Source organism: Ochotona curzoniae, unplaced genomic scaffold, assembly GCF_017591425.1.
Source record: "Ochotona curzoniae isolate NIBS_2020 unplaced genomic scaffold, NIBS_Ocur_1.0 contig_517, whole genome shotgun sequence".
Lineage (NCBI taxonomy): Eukaryota > Metazoa > Chordata > Mammalia > Lagomorpha > Ochotonidae > Ochotona > Ochotona curzoniae.
In genome coordinates, this window is record NW_024466454.1 from 8,377,901 (window position 1) to 8,399,275 (window position 21,375).

At 41.2% G+C, this 21,375-nt stretch overlaps 1 protein-coding gene across 3 annotated transcripts in view; it reads right to left on the minus strand.

Annotated features, from left to right (window-relative positions):
- The window catches only part of LOC121162243 (liprin-beta-2), a 121,378-nt gene that overhangs the window by 30,918 nt on the left and 69,085 nt on the right, over window positions 1-21,375 (minus strand). For 2 of the 3 annotated variants that reach the window (XM_040989171.1, XM_040989172.1), the window contains exons 5-7: window positions 18,498-18,629; window positions 6,404-6,496; window positions 842-953 (exon numbers count right to left, since the gene is read on the minus strand). In XM_040989171.1, the coding sequence (XP_040845105.1) occupies window positions 842-953; window positions 6,404-6,496; window positions 18,498-18,629 (337 nt within the window). Of the gene's footprint in view, window positions 1-841; window positions 954-6,403; window positions 6,497-18,497; window positions 18,630-19,910; window positions 19,914-20,997; window positions 21,113-21,375 lie in introns of those variants that run through there. The other variant, XM_040989173.1, reaches the window with a different exon arrangement.

Genomic DNA, 21,375 nt, shown 5'->3' on the forward strand with positions numbered 1-21,375 from the left:
ATGATACCTCTGCATGCACAATAAAAAGCCATGAATGTAAGAACTTGTGTTAATAAGCAAGACTTGAATTTCTCAGAGAGCATTCATCATTCTCTCATTCGTTCAATAAATATTTCTTAGGAGTCTATCATTGGCCAAATACTGTATGATAGATACAGTTCCTACTGCCAAAGTAATAATGACAATTTACACTGCAAGATCTCACAAAAGCAATCATGAAAAGTTAAGATAAGTGCTAACAAGGGAAAAAGGAAGATATTAAGTTAGAGAGTAATAAAGCAGGACATCTACTGAAGGTAGAGTGGCCAAAAGGATTGTTCTGAGGGATAACACTGAAATTGAGCTCTAAAGCATGAGAAAGAACTGATATATATATATTATATATATACACACACACATATATATATGTGTATATGATATATTTATAACTGACTTTATAAAAATTATATATATATATATATTTTATATATGGGACTTTGTATAAAATTCAGCAGCTATTAAATGGTTTTTGATCAAATAAAAGCCATATATTGCCTCCATCCTTATTAAAAGCTCCAGAGGTGGTGACACTGTTAACACACTTCAGTGAACAAGCCTTAGAGGCTGCTTTCTGGGCAAGGTAGGGTCTGTGACCCTGATTCCACTACAGAGCTAGCTTTGTAAGCTCATATGCATGAGCATACAAACACACACACTTATACCTGCACATGTCCATACATGGATATATGCAACAGCATGTCTACCCATTCAAGCATACATACACTCATTAACAGACACACATGCTCACTTATAAAAAAGGGCACCCAGGACAACTGTATTTGGTTAGAGTCAAACCACTCACCTCTCTCTGCATGTTCACCATGGAGAGCTGCAGCACGGGAGAGCTGGCTATGCAAACGCTCAATTTCTGCATCCTTCAGGGCCACCTGTTCTTGCAGCTGTGCTACCTCGGCCTGCAAGAGTAACAGAAGATCCCTATCAGGTCAGGGGGGTAGCCAACCATGAAGAAGTGACTTACACCAGAATCCATGATTATTTATATACATGCACTAGGACACATCAGGGATCAGGAGTAGAAGGAAACAGTTAAATGGGGTATGCTATTCATCCCATGGGGTGAATTCTGCTGAATGAACTCATTCTTTTCAACCATCCTGGCCCTGCCTAGCTCTGAATATCAACCAGATCCTTCCAGTACAACCTGCTACCTAATACCAGTGAGGCGAATGGCTGAGGCTGTGTACAGTGAGGGGTGCAGGGTGTCCTTTGTGCATAGATGGATATATTTTTTGCAAATGTGATTTTATGTCAGCTAAGATAATCCATACAATAGCATTTATGTATACCACTGTGACAAGTATGTGAAGATTTCACCTTTCTGCTCCATAAAGGTATTGTAACAGAAATCAAATCATTACTGGTAAACAAAGGGTGAGTCAAGTCTGCTTCCTTCAATACTCTCCCGCATTTTGTGCAGTAATGGCTTCTGCTCAATCTCAGACACACATGCACCCTCATTCAGATATATTTGCAAAACTAATATGTAAGTGCACACACAAAGGTGCACACATATTCTAAATGCACTCACACACATGAGAAGCTGCAGGAAATGGTTCTCATATCTCCATTAAATATGGCAGGTATCATTTCGCACACAACGCTAGCTGTGGTTGTACATGCTTTTCCATGTTCATTAAAGATCAGAATGATAAAGGTATTATCTTATGAGGCACCTTGATTTTGGCATCAGGCAAGCATAGATTCTCCCATTTGCTAGCAGGGTGACCATGGGTAAGTAGGGTAACCTTTTGAGTTTCAGCTGATTTGTAAAATGAAGAAAAGAACACCTACTTCATGAGATTGCAATGAGGATTAATACAGTTAGAATGAAAATGTAGTCTAATACTAAATACATGCCAAGCGTTCAGCAAATGTTAGCACTATTGTTCCTCAGGACAATGGCACACACTACAGGGGCACCTATGCAGGTCACAACTCCCTGTGTGGTAACCTAATCACAACTCACCTTCAGCTCTCAAGGTTATAATATCAGTTTGTCCTTTCCCACAGAGGCTCATGCTAAACTCTGAATCCCTTCAAGGTATCAAATGAGCACTGGTCCTGCTGATGGCTCTTTTACCAAAGGGGCATTGTATTGTTTTTGCACACTAAGGATCAGTGTTCTCTACTTTGTCCATTCTTCTTGTATCCTCGCAAGAAATTATGGGACGAAGCAACAGTCTACAAGTCACTGGGGAGAATGCAAGACTTGCGCAGCATTCACTGTCAAAGTGACAGAGATCCACATGACTAGGCCAGAATGTATATATAGCCTTGGCCAGCCAGTCTGCCTGCCTGCACAATGCAAGGGTTTCACTAATCCCACTAATCCCACATTTGATAGGACATAAGAAGACAATTCTTATAAGGCTTGGAATCCTTGAATCCATTTTTCTAACATTCTTCAAGAGATGAGAACATCAAAGAAAAAGAAGTTTTATGGGGATAGTTAGATTTGCGTACTTCCCTATTTACAATGGAGCTCTGCCCTTTTGACCTGGTCTCCACCCTATGAGGTAGAGCCAGGTCCTACTGCCAAACTTCTTGCTGAGACATGCAGCCTTGAAGCAACCTTTTGTAGCTCACTCAAGGCCTTAGTGCCCATGATTTAAAATTAACAGTGGCAGTGGCTTCTGAAAACCTTAACGTTGGGAATCTCAACCCAAGTGCCTCATTGCTATGAGGGTCAGACAATTCTCTGAAGATATTAAATTGTCTTGTTTCTCTGTATACCATTTTCTCCTTTATTTGTAAACTATGTGGGTACTGGTATTTGTTAGAAATCTGCATGTCTGATACTTGCTCCTGGTACCAGTTAGACTTAGAAGATGTCAGGGCGTACTGATATTGCTCTGGCAGATGAACAACCTTTAAAGACTGAGAAGTCATCAGCAAAAACTTAACAACATCCAAAAAGCATAGCATTTGACTGTGGGAAATAAGGATGTTACAAGCAAGAGCATGATAATACAGGAATGGCATAGAGCAGATCTGAAATCTGCCCTTGGCCATCCTGAGCCTCTGTTTCATTGCTGGTAAAATGAGAATTATAAAATATATCTACTGAGTTATTTTATGGATTAAATGCTAAAACATTTGCAAATGGTTTGCTATTTCCTGGTACATAGCAAGTACTCCGCATCTGCTAGTTATTAAATAATTCATTTTTAACAAAGATGATATATATAACTTCAAAGGCTTCACCAAAGACTGGCACCATGGCATAACAGATTAACCTTCCACCCACAGCTCCAGCATCCCATGCAGGTGACAGTTCAAGCCCAACACTTCACTTACAATCCAGCTTCATGCTTTGGCTTGGAAAAGCAGTAGAGGATTGCCCTAGGTCTTGGAGCCATGCACCCATGTGGGAGATCCAGAAGAAGCTTTTGGCTCACAGCTTTGGATTAGTTCAGATCTGGTCACTGCATCGTGTCCATTTGGGAAATGAACCATTGCATGGAAGACCTTTCTCTATCTCTGTCACTCTCTCCTCGTCCCTCCAGTCGTCCCTCCCTCCTTCCCTTTGTAAATTGCCTTTCCAATAAAAATAATTAAAAAAAAAAGTTGCACAAGACAGAACTCATTTGGCCAGAATACCATGGTAGGAGGTTTTGAGCTAGACAAAGCAATGCATTAAGAATTTGTGATTGTGAAGTATAGCACATACAAAAAAATTTCTAGAAAGTGGCTGATATTGTGGCACAGTAGATAAAGTTGGCTGGCATCACATATGAAACTGGTTTGTGTTCCAGCTGCTTCACTTTAAATTCACCTCCCTACAAAGGACCTGGGAAAATCAGCAGAAGATGGTCCAAGTCCTTGGGCCCCTTATACCCATGTGGCAGACCTGGAAAAACTTCCTGGCTCCTGACTTTGGCCTGGCTCATACTTGGCTGTTGTGGTCATATGGGGAGTGAACAAGAAGATAAATGATTCCTCTCTCTCTTTCTCCTTCTATCTGTAATTCCCTCAACTAAATAAATACTTAAAAAAAACAAAACAAAACTGTTCTAGCAGGGCCAGCACCATGGCAAAGTAGCCATTTTAGGGAATAAATCATAGTATAAAAGATTTCTCCATCTCTCCTCTCTGTAACTCTGCCTTTCAAATAAAAATAAATCATAAAAAAAAATTTCAGACCCTAGTGTTATGGTCCAGTGGTTATATCCTTCCCTTGAACATTCTAGGATCCCATATGGGCACTGGTTCATGTCCTGGATGCCCCACTTTCTATCCAGCTCCTTGCTTATGGCCTAGAAAAGCAGTAGAGGATGGCCCAACGCCTTGGGACTCTGCACCCATGGTAGATCTGTAAGAAGTTCCTCGCTTTGGACTTTGGATCAGCTCAGCTCTGGCCATTACATGCACTTGGGGAGTGAACTACTAGATGTACAATCTTTCTGTTATTTCTTCTCTTCGTAAATCTGCCTTTCTGAGAAAAATAAATAAATCTTTCCAAAAAAATTTTTCTAGCAAAACTGGTTTTAAAAATAAGCCTATTTGGTACAGAAAAACCAAAATTATATATAAAGTTTTTGAAAAGTCTATGACAAGTTATTATTTTGATTTTAAAAACTGCATGAAATTCAAATATTTTTGTACTCCAACAGGCTTATTTTTAAATTGAATTTTCTGCAAAAAATTTACAGATATGGATTCCTCTAATAAAAAGCTATATTTTACAGGGCCCAGCGCAGTGGCCTAGTGGCTAAAGTCCTTGCCTTGAATGCACTAGGATCCCAAATGAGTGCCAGTTCTAATCCTGGCAGCCCACTTCCCATCTAGTTCCCTGCTTGTGGGCTGGGAAAGCAGTCAAGGATGACCCAAAGCCTTGGGACCCTGTACCCACATAGAAGACCCAGAAGAAGATCTGGGCTCCTGGCTCTGCTCTAGCCACTGTGGCTGCTTGGGGAGTTAACCTTCAGAGAGAAGATCTTCCTCTCTCTCTCTCCCCTCCTATCTGTATATCTGACTTTCCAATCAAAATTAATAAATCTTTAAAAAAATAGCTATATTCAAGTAAAAATAGGAGACAGATCAATCTTGTATGTACTTACTAGCTGTTAAGTTCTTAAGAAAATTAATCTCTGTATCTCAGTTCTATCATCCAAAAAATAGTCTTGCAAATTATTTTATATTTATATACTTGACTGTTACATAGATACTAACAACATGTTTAGTGTTTTAGTAATATGAGAAGTCAAAAAATGTAAATAAAAGAAGCATGGCATCATTCTTTCGTATAATTGGTGAATACCAGAAATTAAGAGAGAGGAAAAGAGATCCAGAAAGAGAAAAAGACACAGGAAATAGTAACAGCAATAACTCTCAGACAGTAAGAGCGGTGTTTGTTTTACAGTTTCAAATTTTCCTATGTTGTTCTTGAATTTATATTAACAATTAACTTTCAAAAAATAAAAATATAAACTAGAAGTTCAAAGCATTTATAACAGAAGTTTTTGTTTAAATCTCCAGTAAATAAGTTAAAATATCAAGAGTGACTACTTGGTAAGCCCCGTGGGTGGCACTGCAGATACCTAAGGGAAAGGCAGGTGTACATAGCTCCCTATAAGGCAGATGCCCTCAAACAAGAACATGTGCCAAGGCTGTGAGAAGGAAATTTCCAGCAGAGCAAAAATCAAACTAGTGGGCTGAATTAAATCCATTTATATTAATCTCTGCACATCAAATGTCATAGGAAAATTAGGAAGAAATACAGTATGAATGAAAGAAATTAATTTCATATACACAAATAATTATTCTTGGTATGTTTTAAATAGCAAGCTCCCTGGGTTAAAAAAAAAAACAGATTTGATTGAGAAAACAAGATGCAAAGTTTATATGAAATTTAGGAATAAGTTGACTGCCTAAAATAAAGCATGCCTATCTTTTCAAAATCTTGTGGGCTTTCCCCATGAGGAGCTTTTGCGAGTCGAATCTAGGTGCCTATTTATTGTAAAGGCAATTACTGAGAGAGAGAGAGAGAGAGAGAGAGAGAGAGAGAATTTCCACCCTCTGGTTCATGTCCTAAATGGCTGAGACAGCTGGGGCTACACCAAGGCAAAACCATAAGCCTGGAACTCCATCTAGGTTTCCCAAGTAGGTTGCAGATGCCCAGAACTTGGGCCATTTTCTGTTGCTTTCCCAGGTGAGAACTGGCCAGGAGCTGAACTGAAAGTGGAGTGGCTAGGACTTGTACCAGTGCTCTGATATTAGGTGCCTGCATCACAGGCTTAACTCACTGTGCCACAACGTCAACCTGGACACCCTGAGTCTGTGCCTAAACCCTCCCCCCAGAAGTAGTTGTGTCTTCCCCGTAAGTATCAGCTCTGCCTTTTACCTTAGTGGCCTTTAGCTTCCACTCATATTGATTCCGTTCGTTCTCCAACTCTTCTACCTTGATTTTGAGGTGTCGGAGTTCTTGCAGTAACTCCTAGAGGAATCAGGGAGAAAGGCAAAGTTCTTATGGTTAAAGGTAATTGCTAGGTCTTTAAGCCTAATAAGCTCATGCAGAGAAGGCTCTGAAGCAGCAGCTACCTCATCAAGTTCCGTAGTTTAGCTTTAATCCTGACATTTGGTTAGTATTTCAGAACCTGTCGGGTCACTGAAAAACGCTAGAGTTCCAGACATAACAGAAAACAGTTCTTTTCAAAGTCTTTTGCGCCTGTCCCTTCCTCTGACATCTGTATCCTCCATGGGATATGTCTGCATCATGCACAGATACGCTGGGAGCCAGGAAACAGGAAGATGAGAAGTCTGGCCAAAAGGGGACAGCTTCTTCTCTTAGGCAGACAAGATTTGGGAAAGCAGGTTCATGGGAAGTAGTGTTCTCTCTGTCTCTGCCTCTCTGCTAAGGAGTAGGTACCTAGAAGAGCATGGTGATCCTGGTAAGCCTTTATAAAAGAAACGAAAGCCAGCAGGATAGAAGTTAAACAATAAAAGAACAAATACTTGGTGCCAAATGTAGACACGAATATAGGTGGGTGAGGGTATACAGGGAGGGGTAACAGCAGGACACAGCACAGGAGAAGATCTGGTGATATCAGCCCAAAGTACAAGATGAGGCTGGGAGCCTAGGTGGGGACTCAATTGTTAAGGCTCTTAGATGTGAATATGGATTCCGATGCTATTCTCTGAACAACAGGGAGCCACTGAAGGTTGCTGGGTGAGGAAATGTTTGGGTAACAAAACAACTTTTGCCATGCTGGTAAATGGAGGAGCCAGAATTCAAGTCCATCTGACTCCCAAGTCTTTGCTTTTAAAACTACCCCTTTAATAGAGAAGATGCTATTAAGCACATGGCCATGAGCCAAGATTTCCTTAATCACTAACTGCTCCTACTGCCTACCAGATTTGGCATAGAAGTAATCATTGCTTCTGAACTCTAAACTCACATATAGTTGACTTCCTACTCAACATCTCCATATGGATGTTGCCCAGCCATCTTAGAACCGTCAGGTCCCAAATGGAACTCTCAATTCCCAAATCACCCATCTTACTGACATTTTTTGCCACTTCATTGCCTTGGCCGAAACCTGAGTTGCCTCTGTAGCCTCTCTCTCTCTCCCCTTGTATGCAATTCATCACTAAGCTTTATCAACTCTACCTCCAAGCATATAACCCACATGCCTCCTTTCCCTCTATTTCTACCACCCCTACTCTGTTCTAGCAATTATTGTTGGTAGCCTAGGCAGTAACTTCAAATCTACTGACTCCAACAATTTCCAGGGGAATAACATAATTTAAAAAGCATGAGATCCTGGCATGTTAAACTTTAACACATGCCCATTACAACCTGGCCTGATTCAGCTCCCTGTTTGCCTCTTTATCATTATTTCTTCCCAGTTATGTCCCTGACACATCAAAAGTTTGTAGTACTCTTTCCAACTTGGGTTTTCTATCTAGAGCTGTTGATCAAGCTAACTCTGCCCATCCTTCAGGTCTTCCTAAGCAAAGATTCCTGACTTCTACGATGTGTTGTCTCTGCTGACATTTCACTTCTGTAACCTGTGAATCTCTGACACAGTCTGCAAACTTTTATGTGTATGATTGCTTATGGCTAGTTCTCTTCCTGTCAGTTCCTCTGGTCACCAGCATGCCTGACATACAACAGGCACACATTAAGCATAAATGAATGATCACCTGAAACTCAAGTCATTATTTAACTTGTCTAGAGCTAGGAACATTCTGAGAAAATTCACCATGAAGTGACAGTTCTGACACCTGGATTTTGCAAAGCAATTTACTGAGACTGCATTAATGTTTAGGTGAGCATTTGCTAATGTCTGTTTACCAAAATGTCTTCCAAGCTAAGGCTAACACATCCATGATCTGTATCACTGGACATCAAGGCTTTGGTCACCTATTTTGGTTATCAATGAATTTTCTAGGAACTGCCTGAAGAGCTCCAACATCTAGAAGTAGAGGATTCCTCTGTCCATTGTGAATCCTTCAGGCTGGGACTGAATTGGCCCGGCAAAGGTGGAGATACAAGTATGTGGGTTATTATGCCTAAGGACTGCCATTGTGGCAGTTCTTGTGCCTTGTTGATGCACACTATAGAGACTATTAAATCTCCCAATTACACAGGAGGAACGTTTTCCTTAAAATTAATAGGATGACTTAATGGTTCACTGTTAAGGGCAACTTTTTTTCTATTTTTCTCACAGGGTTTGAATCTTGCTAGGCATAAACTTGATTCTTTTTTATGATTTTTTTGCATGGCTTTTTGGTGGCCATAATTTTATTTGATCAGCCCAATAGTCTAATGACATGTATGCAACTTTTAATTTTTTTGGTAATTCAATTTATATTGTTAAAATGTATCTGCTTATATTAAGGGGACAGATTTCATGTGTTTTATATTGTGATGATTTCTTACATAAAATACGGATGATATGAAATAAAAGTGAATTTTGTCTACCATCCAGGCGAAAGAATGGGTATCTGCATCCCATAACTGGGAAGGAGAATACTGTGGCTTCCTTTGCATAACTGCCCATCACTCAGAGCATCTGACATACCTCATTCCTGGTCCTAAGGGAGGTAAGTCCTGCATAGCACTTGGCCTCACCCAGACCCTGTTCAGTAAGGGTCCCAGAGTTCACCTCACATCCCAAAAGGGATGAGTCCAAGCTCTGACTGTAGGTCACAGATCCATGCTAAAACACCACACTCTGTTCTGGTTAGGAAGAACCCCAATCCCTCCCCCAAGGAAAGGCCCAACACACACGCATGCTCTGATATACTTAAGTGTGCTTCCTACAGGTGACCCCTCCTGAGGGGCACAGTCCTGGCTGCATGGCTGGGGTTCAGCTGCACTGTCACCAGCCGCTGCCTCCTCTGAGTTATCCCTACTGAGTAATAGGCGCTCTTGAATCTGCCTGTGGATGTCCAGCTGCAGCCTACACATCTGCTCCTGCAGCTCACTGATCACATTCAGAATGGACTGTAGGAATGAAAAGAAAGGAGAGAAAAGCACTGAAGGTCAGTCAACTCTCAAACATATCAGGGTTAGGAGAAAGCATGGAAGGAAGAAATGAAGTGTGTAGAAGCTGGGCTGCTGGTGGCTCCTAGGAGTCACTACCAATGGCCAGCCTTTTTCCTCACAGAAACTAAAAAAACACAGTGTTTTCCCTGAGGGTGTCCCCTCCATAGCCTGCCCTAGAGTTTAGACAAACCCCCACCACATCCGTTATGCCATCCCAGACAAGCAGCCTTGCAGGATGACATCTGAAACATAGAGTCTAGAAGAAACTCTTTATCCAAGAGCAAGCAATAGTTGATATGGGTGCACAACATGCACACACTGTTATATCTCCACATGTAACCATACACATATGCTAACTCCCCCACCCAAACATGTGTAAATGTGACATATATGGCATACACATTCACATATGATAATATATCCTCATCTCTAAAGTTATTCAGTACCAACATGCCATATTCTTGCCCTATATTTTCCCATCTTATCCACAACACTACACTAGGCAATGTTACTGGTCCACCTTACTGAAGCATGGATTTACCTGGTCTATCATTATAGAAATGCGGATTTCTGTTATTGGCCAAACGAAGGTCAGTCTGACATGCCTCACTCTTGGTGGGAGTGGATCCTTACTTTATTCACTAGCTTCAGGCAAATCAGCACAGGTTAACCTCAAACTTAACAGCCTATATTTTACAGAATCTACTTATTTTTGCAGCTTAATAATCGAGGAAAATGTTCATTTCCACTTGTTCAGCAACTCATTTAATTTTTCTGATTCTTTAAAATTTACTTATAAGGGCCCGGCGTGATGGTGTAATGGTTAAGGTCGTCGCCTTGCATGCGCCGGGATCGCATATGGGCTCCGGTTCTAATCCCAGCAGCTCCACTTCCCATCCAGCTCCCTGTTTGTGGCCCGGGAAAGTGGTCAAGGATGGCCCAAAGCCTTGGGAGACCCGGAAGAGCCCCTGGCATGGGATTAGCACAGCTCCAGCTGTTGCGGCCACTTGGGGAGTGAATCATCATATGGAAGATCTTCCTCTCTGTCTCTCCTCCTCTGTATATCCGTCTTTCCAGTAAAAATAACTAAATCTTAAAAAAAATTATTTATAACAACCATTTTGGGGACTAACAACCCAAGTTCTCTGTATCTGTCCAAGGCAGTGAATAATCAAATCTGTTACCTTTTTCTTCCCCCAAACCTTGTAAAGAGATCTCATTTAAATGGCTTTCTACTATACCTAGCATTATATGATTTTTCAGGGTCTTCCCTGCCCTATACTGACCATACAGTGTACTTTGGGTGTCCCTGATACACGTCCTCTTTATCCTTTTTACAAGTTCCTTTTAAAACTAGTTACTCTCGTGACACTGCTAAGTTCTTCCTTCTTACTGGCATTATTTGTGATATGGCACAGTCAATTTTAAGCAGCTCAGTATTCTTGACTTTTCTGACTTCCTACATTATGATTTACCAAAGCCTACAGTGCATGTCATGTGTAGTTTTCCACTTGTTCATTTTCATGAAACATCAGGTAACAATGGCCACTGTGTCTCAATGTTCCTCTCATTTTACTACATAAACTAACTGCTTTCCTCGGTCATTTTTTTAAAAAAGATTTACTTATGCATTTTAAAGGCAGACTTACAAAGATAAGGACTGACAGAAAGACAGAGGTATCTTCTATCCACTGGTTTGCTTCCCAAATCACAACAGTCAAGTCTCCACCCAGCAGAAGCCAGCTGCCTGGAACTCCATCCAGGTCTGCCATGCAGGTATCAGGAGTACAAGTATTTGGAGGCACTTTCTGCTGCTTTCCCAGGTGCATTAACAGGAAGCTGAATTCTAACTGTAGCAGCTGGCTCTAAACCAGCACCCGTAAGGGAAGTTACTGTCACAGGTAACAACTTAATCCACTGTGCCACATATAACACTGGTCCCTGGTACAATATGAGAGCCAAAAGAGCAGTTTGCCCACTGAATAAACTAAACAAGTGAGAAAAATGAACTTTCAAATATGTCTATCTTTATCCAGCATTTTTAGGAATCATGTAGCTGCTGCTCCCCTCCTTCCATCACTACCCTTGGTCCATACTGGTTTGGGGTCTATTGTTGCACATTCAGGTTCCTCCTTTGCTCAGTGTGACCATGTGCTGCACCCCAAAACTGCTGGGCCACTTTTTCTTAATCCTTCCTAACCACATGTTATTATTTTTCAGTAGGAGTCAATTGTCATTCTCAGTATTTCATTCAGCTTTATAATTTATAATCCAGACCTAATCACCTTGTAAAAGATAGGCCCTTTTATAATTTCATTCCATTTTTGGGCTCCACATCATGAAGCCCAGATAATACGTATCAGTTGAGAACTGTTGCTCTGTGTTGTTATCTTCAACATGGTTTGCTTATTATTGTTCCTTTCAAATCATTCATGGACTGTTTTGAGGATTCTATATGAAGCACCTGGGCACCTCCTATCGTTTTAGTCATTATTAGCCCTTCCTATCTGTTAACTTTTTCATATTTTTACTCAGTTATTTTTCCTTCCTTCATGCTCAATTTAATTGCCTCTTGCCATCTTTTAATTTTGTTTTGTTTTCATTTATTTTACAGAAAAACAGAGAAAAGCTCCATTCACTAGATCACTCAAATACTCGCAACAACTGAGGTCGGACCAAACTAATACCAGAAGCCAAGAACTTTATCTGGGTTGCCCATGTGGGTGTTAGGGATGCAACTACTTGAGCCCATTACCTGTTGCCTCTCAAGGTACACATTAGGAGGAGGTTAGAATTGGGAATGAAACCATAACTCAAACCCATATATTGACATTCTGTACACTGTACTGCTGTTGGGAAAATAATCTCTAGACATTATAAAGGGAAATCTGGAAATATCAAAAATTTAAGTATAGGTATCCCTTGCTGCACTGATTGCACTCCAATACTGTCACAGAAATGTAAGATTATTCATTACAAGAGACAAAGGGCAGGGAGGAGAGAAGAGAAGAACAGAAGGGAGAAGAGAAGAGAGGAGAGGAGAAGAGAGGGGAGGGGGAAGGGGCGGTGAGAGGCAAGGAGAGTGGAGGACAGGGGAGGGGAGGGGAGGAGAGGGGAGGAGAGGGGAGGGGAGGGGAGGGGAAGGGAGGGGAGGGGAGGGGAGGGGAGAATGGCAAGAGCAAGTGTTTCCATCCACTGCTTCACACAAAATGACTGCAAATGGTCAAGGATGGGCTGAGGCTGAAGACAGGAGCTAGGATTACAATCAGTTCTCTAATATATGTAACAGGAAACCAATCATCTGAGTCATCACTGCTGCCCTTCAGATTCAACATCATCAAAAAGCTTGAACTGGGAGCCATAGGCACATATTAAACCCAGGCATTCTGGTATAGATACGGACATCTGAACCACCAACCTAACTGCTCCAAACATCTGCTGCTAACATTATTTGCAGTGCCAAAAACTTGGAAATAACATAAAGCACCTTGAAGAAAAACTGCTTAAGTTAGCTAGGGCTTAGTCAGGTAACGGGATGTATGCAGACATAAATGAATGAAGAGATTTCTTTTTTACTTTACTTGGTATGAAAAGAACTCCAAGAGTGCTGCTAAATTTAAAAGGAAAGGTTGAGAATAATAAAATGTACTTGCACAAAAATAGTGTGTGAGAAAGAGAGTGAGAGGGAGAGAATATACGTGTATATCCACATGAATTTGCTTATCTAGTCCTAAGATAACTATGGGAATACGCATGCAAACAAGCACTGATCCCTGAATCTTGACCTGAAGGACAGACACAGATAAAAATTTTTGCTATTTGTACTTCTGAGCTCTTCATTTGAAAATGTGGGTTTTTATTTTTATTATTTCCATTTATTTAAAATGCAAGGTATGTGGTGAGAGAGAGAGGATGAGAGAGAGGTCTTCCATTCATTGATTTCCTTCTAAAATGTCCACACAGCCACAAAGCCAAGAGGCAGCAATATCCAGGTCTCCCATTTGGGTGGCAGAGGCCAAGCACTTGGCAATCATCTTCTTTGGCCCAAGATGCAATAGCAGAATATAGGGCTCAAACTGGCACTCCAATATGAAGTGAGGGCATCCCAAGCAGTGGCCTACCCAGATGCACCAAACCCTTGCCTCTTTGTCTTTGAATTGCAGGAATGTATTTACCATAATAACCATAGCAAACAAAATTAAAACAAGAATAAAACTGCCTGTCAAGTCAATTCCACTTTGAGCAAACAACTTCTTAGCCTTCGTTCTGCATTACACACCTCTCGTGTTGGCTGTCCCAGTTCAGAAATCAAGAGTTCCTTCCTTCCAAGTTCCTGGCCATGGAAAGCAAGAAGGGGTAGCGGTGCCACCATTTAGTGGGATGAAATTCCAATTTCTCCCAGGAAGTACTGAAGTTTCCTTCTAGATCTCTTCCTGCTCATTTGTATACCTGATTAACTGGGACAACTTCATTCCTAGCACATCCTGGATTCCTGCTCTGGGAAATGAATGCAGAAACTTTGAACTCCACTACAGGATCCAGCTTTAGAGCTCCGTACTCCCAGTGGGCAGGAGCCCCATAACCCCTTCCATGAGGAAAAGGCTTCTGATTAATGTGCCTTTGAAATGCCTTTGATCTGGTGTGCCACAGAGATATTTTGCTTGGCTTCGGCATCTTTCATATTCCATCATCCTAATTCTAGTATTTATTTTCCACATCAATCACTCTTCTGCAATGTTACTTCTTAGGAGTACACACAAGTGATTTGAGCATTTTATGAGCCAGAAATTTTGCAACCAGCTGACAGGAAAAGGTAAAATAAACATGAAATGTACTGTTTACCAGTATCTCACACAGGCCACTCACTGACTCCAGCACACAACCAGACATCATGAAATCTGGGTCTCCAAGTCCTCAGGTCTTTCAGCCACACCAGGACTTAGCCCTCTCTACAACGTGACTGATGTAGGGTGGTCTTTATCAGAGCAGAAAAAGCAGTCTGTGATGCTCTAGTGAATAGCATCCTCTTTTGTCATTGAAACATGAAATGGAATTTAAGAAAAGCCTGAACTACACTAAGGAAGTTACAATTTTGGCTACTAGAAAGTAAGAAAGAAAAAAAAAAGCCCTGCTTTTTCTAAACCACAGGCAATCAGCCCTTAGGCTAAATACTCTCATTAGAAAAATAGCAGCAATGTACGATGGGAGGCAGCATTCTCCCTATTCCTGCAATTGCAGTCCCTGGTGACCTTAGCTAGCAAAATGTCACCTGAAGTAAACATCTCCATTGCAGTACCACGTGGTTGCACTCCCTGGTGCTCCTGACAGCCACAGAGGCAGGGGTCTGGACCTATCAGCGAAGACTATGCTCAATTATAAGAATGAGAAATTTGTTTTAGGTCACGTGACTGCTCACTGATTATCACAGGTTTGAATAGCCTGCAAAATTCCTGCACTTGGAAACCTAATATTTGTACTAGCAACTGGGAAGGGCTGTTATCTCTTAGGATGGGGGCCAGAGGCTCAGGAACTATGTTGTCTCATGCATTTACAGGTGGACGGAAAACAAAAAAAATTAGCTTTAAAAACAATCTTCAGAAAGCAAGTAAGCAAAGTAAAATAACTGCTTTAGTGGTATTTGTCCCAGAAGTAGGAGCTCTCCTTCTTTCCAGACTTCCCTGTAAAGGCCTCAGCTGTCCCCATGTGGTACCAACTCTGCAGTCCTGCACAGAGGGATTGACTCACACATGCACCACAGGGTGTCATATGTGATTCTTGTAGCAACTAGTGCAAAGGGAGCATGTGATCTAAATTGGCCCAATTTGAGATGTAATATTGGCATTTTTCCTGGAAGCTTTGAAAACAACATCTCTCTCTATGGGAGTTGCCAGGTCTGGAGCCACTGATGGCCACCTCTGTCACCACAGGGAGACAATCTTCCCGAGGGGAAGGCTAGATCAGAGCCAAGAAATACAAGACTTGCTCTAGTGACACTGAGTAATTGTTGGGACTCATGGTGGACATTTTAAACCCTGGATTTTCAAGTTGTGTGATCTAACAACTCGCCTCTCTTTTTAAAAGAGTTTTTGAGTTCATTCTCTGCCTTCTCACAGTTTACTGAATTCTGCACCCAAAATTCACATGTAATCACATTTTCTTGAAACACTGGAAAACAACTCTAAGCCAGGAGAAAATTCAATTCTATCTTTCTGAATGTTTTAGAAACAGAATCCATTCAATATCTCACACAGATCAATTTTTAGTATGTGTGATTTTTTGGCAGTATATAAACTATGTATAAGTCTGCATTTCCATTTCTACCATGCTTAACGTCATTATCAGTAAGTGATCAATATAACCTAACTACTGCCACATATCTAGCACTATGCCAAGGGCTGCACACCCTCTGCAGAATAATCAAAGAAAGACGAAGTACTGCTATCTCCATCTCACAAAAGAAAAAACAACGAAATTAAAAAATTTTCCCAGGATCACAAAGCTAAGGAGTAGCTAAGTTGGATTAAAGTGGGAGATCTCATATATTCACCTGCACTTTTTCTTTTCTTTTTTCATGTTTTTAAAGATTTACTTATCTTTATGGAAAGGCATTATTACAGAGAGGAGAGACAGAAATATCTTGTCATCCACTGGTTCACACTGGCCTCAACAGCTGGGGCTTAGCTACACCAGAGCAAGGAGCCAGGAGCCAGGAACCTCCTTTGGGTCTCCTATACAGGTTCAGGGTCCCAAAGCCTTGGCCCATCTTCTACTGCTTTCTCAGGCCACAAACAGGGAGCTGGGTGGGAAGTGGAGCAGCCGGGACATGAACAGTGGCTTATATTGGATCCTGGCACGTTCAAGACAAGGATTTAGCCACCAGGCTATCGTGCCAGGCCCTAGACTGCACTTTTTCAAGAGAAGCTATTAGCTTCAGCTCACTGTAGACTATCTGCTTTAGGTAACCATACTTTTTATTAATGAACATGCTCTCAAAAGCAACTTTTTATTTAGACTTTACCGCAGAGTAATCCAAATAAAGAAACTGAAGTTCAAAGTGATTAAGTAGTTAACTTGTTGAGGTTCATAGAGCTGTGAAATTAGATCAGAATATCAGTCATGGCATCAGATGGCAGGGGCTGGCACTGGAGGCTAAATCTGTCAAGTTAAATTCCAGAACCACCTAGAGAGTGCATAATCCGGAGTGGGAGTGGCCTAGAAGGGAAATAGTGGGCTCCTCCCTCTTGAGCATGAAAACCAGGACAGGGGCAAGAATGGCTAGACAGAAAAGCACCCAACAGCATGTGTATGAACTGGATAGCGGAGCTGGTTAGGTTGAACTAGGCTTCAATGACCACTGACATGTATGAGAGCTGAATGGGATGTGGGACAGACTGGACTGGTCTGCTGTACATACTGGCAAGCACGGGAACCAAGGTAGGGGGCAGGCCTGGTGGGGGTTATCGTGGGTCGCTCCAACTAGGCTGCAGCTTCCACTGGTTTATATGAGGGCCAAGTGTGTGCTCGGCAGAATCAGGCTGGACTGCAACACCCATTGGTTCGTGTGGAAGACAGGGCTGGAAACAGAATCAAACCAGCAATTGCAACCACCATCTGGTTGGAGCGAGGACTGTACTGGGCCCTGTACTTGCAAGTACACTCAAGAATCTGGTTTGGGATCACCTAAAAGTTTCTTTTGGGACCTCCCCAATCGAACTGCCGGACTGCCATGGAATGCAAGTGCCAGAGTCGAGCCTCCTCAGAGGCTCAAACGGAGCAGTGGAGAGCATAACCAGCTGCACACGGAGGATATGGCAGTCTATCGGAACCTGCAGAGGATACCTGACATCACAACAGAGAACAGAACAAATCAATCAAAACTGGGCAAATAGACTCTAAGGTGGACTATGTCAATCAGTGGATTCTAAAGAGATTTTATCATGCTTGGAATGGTGAGATTGGCAGCAATTCAGAACTACTGAACTATCAAATCCACTTGAGCAAGACCCTCGGAGCATGCCCCACATCAGGGACCTGGGATGGGTGGGAACCTGGGTGGGGCTTCTCCCTTTATCTCCCCCTTTACCACAGATTCAGGAAAAAAACAATGTGGAAATAATAGTCTTACCCACTTTCCTGTAGCCCTTGAACCCTTTTGCCCTAATTAACTATGTAAAGATTGTCAAGAAAAAAAAAGTTAAAAAAAAAAAAAAAAAGAATATCAGCATGAGGTTCCAAGCACAGAACATAGCTCCTTTATATCTCACATTACCAGGAGTGACTATAAGGATGTGAAGGGAGAAAAAAAGGAAGATAGTGATCTAGACTTAAACAGGCTGCTTTCTCAAATAAAGCAGCCTACAAATTTGCTAAATACATATTCAAAAAGAGTTCTGGCATACTCCAACCAATAGCACGTGGAGTCTGAAAAACAAAATGCAAAACCTCTACAAGGTTTGTGTCCCAGTTCACCCTTATGACCCACCATGAGAAAAGAAGCCAATCCCCTGGGACTTCCATGTGGGTCAGTGAAGTGCACATCAAAAGAAAAAGTCTCCAATGTCCTTGGATATTGTGACAATAGCCCGCTGAGGGGCTAATCAACTGGTTCTCACAGAAGACATCCTGTGTCCCCCAGGTTTTGCCTGGTCCTTCCCTTGCCACTGCTTCCCTTTCCTTCCATCCTTGTCAGCAATTTGAGGGAGGATAGAGCCTGAAAGCCAGAACTTAGTGGTTTGGGTATTGCTGAAAAATTTGCAGCTATAGCAAAATGCGATAACTTGGTATTAACAAAACATTCTTCCTCTAGTGCATAGATACTTGTGGCACCCAAGGGCTGCCAGGCTTGAGGTTGACCAGATGGCCTAAGTCCATATTAGGATAACTTCCCCAAATCTAACTTTATGATAATACAGAATTTCCTTAGGATTCAGCATATCATACCCACCTCTGCTTTTCTTTGTTTCTCCTCTTGCTCTCTTTGCTCCTTCTCCATGCCAACCAGCTTGAGCTTCAGCTCAGAAACTTCGGTCATCAAATCGAGCTTCTGGGTCTCAAGAGATGTGCGACTTAGCAGCTCCTGCAAGTAAAAACAAGCTTCAAATCACCAATCACCATGGCAACAAAGACAGCTCCAGGTCTGAACGTAAAGCACTGTCTAAGTCATATGTTGGACATCACAGAATTGAAACTGATGCTTATGTGCCACAGACCCTTTAGAGACGGGTCTGCAATCACATAGGGTCACTCAGAGATAGCCTAGCCCCTGATATCACCCACTGTGTTCTGAAAGACAATGAGTGATATCTCTCATTTGCCCACAAAAACCATTATTCATTATCTGCAAGTATAGAGAAATGGATATGTACACTCAATGAAAAAAAAAATTCTCTTTCTCTATTTTTAAGACAAAGCAGCAGGTCCTTTCTGCCAAAACAAATAAACTCACGTTAACAACATTTTTTAAAAACTAAAATTTCTATATCTTCTCTTGCCATGCATTGCTAGGTGCTTTAACATACATTGCCAGCATAAACCTTCTCAGATATTTGGCAGTACAAAGTATCTTGATTTTACAGATGAGGGGATAAATACAAAAGGCTAAATAAGTACAGAAAGGGCTCTGACTGGCATAGCATAAGAGCAAGCTAAAACTCTACCTGTGGTGCTGACTGACATCCCATATGAGTGCCCAACTCTGGTCCTCGTGACCATTTGGGGAGTGAACAAGCAGAAGGAAGAGCATTTTAAAAACTAAGTGCAGAAAAGCTACATAAATATTTTGGCTGAGGTCACATGCCAATAAGCAGCAGAGCTAGTTTTCAAAGCAATGTCTAGTTAATTCCAGAACTCATTTCTGTCTAATGTATCATACTGCTTGCCAAACAGAGGATGTCAAAGAGTTTAAACATTTTTTCAATAGAGAGAAAAAAGGCCATCAGCAAATTTTCACTGAGCCCAGGAAACATCCACTCAAGGTGATAAAATTTAACAAGTAAGTGGTATCTACAAAGGCCTAGTGCCTAAAGCTACACGGGCCTTGAAGGGCCACAAGCCATTCTCAGGGTGCACACAGGAATGACTGCTTCTCTGAGTCCTGATGAGTGGAACATCTTAAGAGGTAATCCTCCCCCATGCCTTACTCTCCCAACTCCCCTTCCTTATCTGCTTCTTTTCCTCTATCACCTCATTCTCTGTCAATCTCACCAGCCTTACATCTACCTGCCTTGTACTAAGTACTATTTAAATCAGTTGGCAAAAATAAATATTACAAACAAAAAGATAAAAATCATAAAAATCAAAGCATGCAGGAAAATAAGTTGAAGCCAGAGTTACAGTTGGTAGAGAAGCCTACCACAACGTTCTATAAGCAGTTAGACTTGGGTTATAATTTATATGTGAGCTTTTTCAGCTGCTAATGCAAAGGGGGAAAAGGAACCACAAATAGGAAGGCACATAAGATAATAACCATTGTTCCATAAAACTGAGATTCTAACAAGAATAACAAAAATTCTTCATGATATTTTATTTACTTAATAAATAAGTTTTTAAGTACTTACCACAGCCAACATCCAGAGAAGAAAACTAAAACAAAGTCCTGTTGTATCTTAAGACCACATTGACACAGTTCTAGCTATGGATTAACACTCAGCGTTTATTTGGGAGATTCAAAAAGCCCTCAGAATATCTCTCTCCCCAAAGCTAAGAGTTTATTCTACTTCCATTATTTTCTACATCCCTCTAGCTACTTTAATTACTGAGTTATTATTGGCCATGTCAGTGTCCCAGCCAATGAAGATAATATTTTAATTGATTCCAATTAGCAATTTCAATTGGTCACATCAACATTCCAAGTGGCAATTCAGTTGGATACACTACAGTTTTAATTAGAAACCTAAGTTAAGTTAATTTCATATAGCTAACTATTAATAAACAGCGTACTTCATGCCTCCTAGCATGTGTATTAGCACGAGTTTCTACCTTTCACAATCATCTCCCCTGATCCTTGTCATTAGTAATTATTATCCTAGTCTCAAAAGTAACCTCAACAAACTTTTATCCCAACCCAGCTTGACTTCCCCATCTTCATCCTAGCAAGCCCTTTTTAACCACTTACATACGGTAATTAAACATGCGTCTCAGTGGGAATTCACCATATATCCTCCTTCTACTTTCAACATAAACTTTGTTTCTGTACATTACATTGTATTCTTCCCAGCCACTTCAAGTGGATATCACTCTGATCCCACCACCCCAAATCCTAACTGTCTTTGTATTTCAAGACTGCTTCCACCAATATTTGTTCCCTCCATTGGTCCACAATATCCACCCCATCCAAGGTAGTCCCACCAATCATAACATACTATCCACAAATATCCAGTAACAAAACAGTCTCTTACTTTTCTTGACGCTTTTGTCTTTTGATCAACAGCTTTTCTACCTATTGCAGGTGCATTCTGTCTTCTCAGCAGTCTCAACATCCTAGTTAAGGTCTCTTCAACTCAGTGTCCACTGTGGCTTCACATGGATCTCAGTTCCAATTCCTTGCTTTGCTTCCAATTCCTCGCAGCTTTTCAGCAGCATTGGCTGCAATGTGGCCCTTATCTTTACCAAGAATGTTTGCCCTGCTTCTAAAATTTCAGGTATGAAATTCTTTCTCTGCTCTAGATACAATCTACTGACCTTTCAACTGTGCCATTTGCTACTCAGGTCTTTAATTTCTTCTTGTGTAACTTCCCATTTTCTTGGTTTATCAACTTCCTTTAAGATATATTTGTTTCCTTATCCATTGTATACCTTAAAAGTTAGTCATTTTAACTCAAATC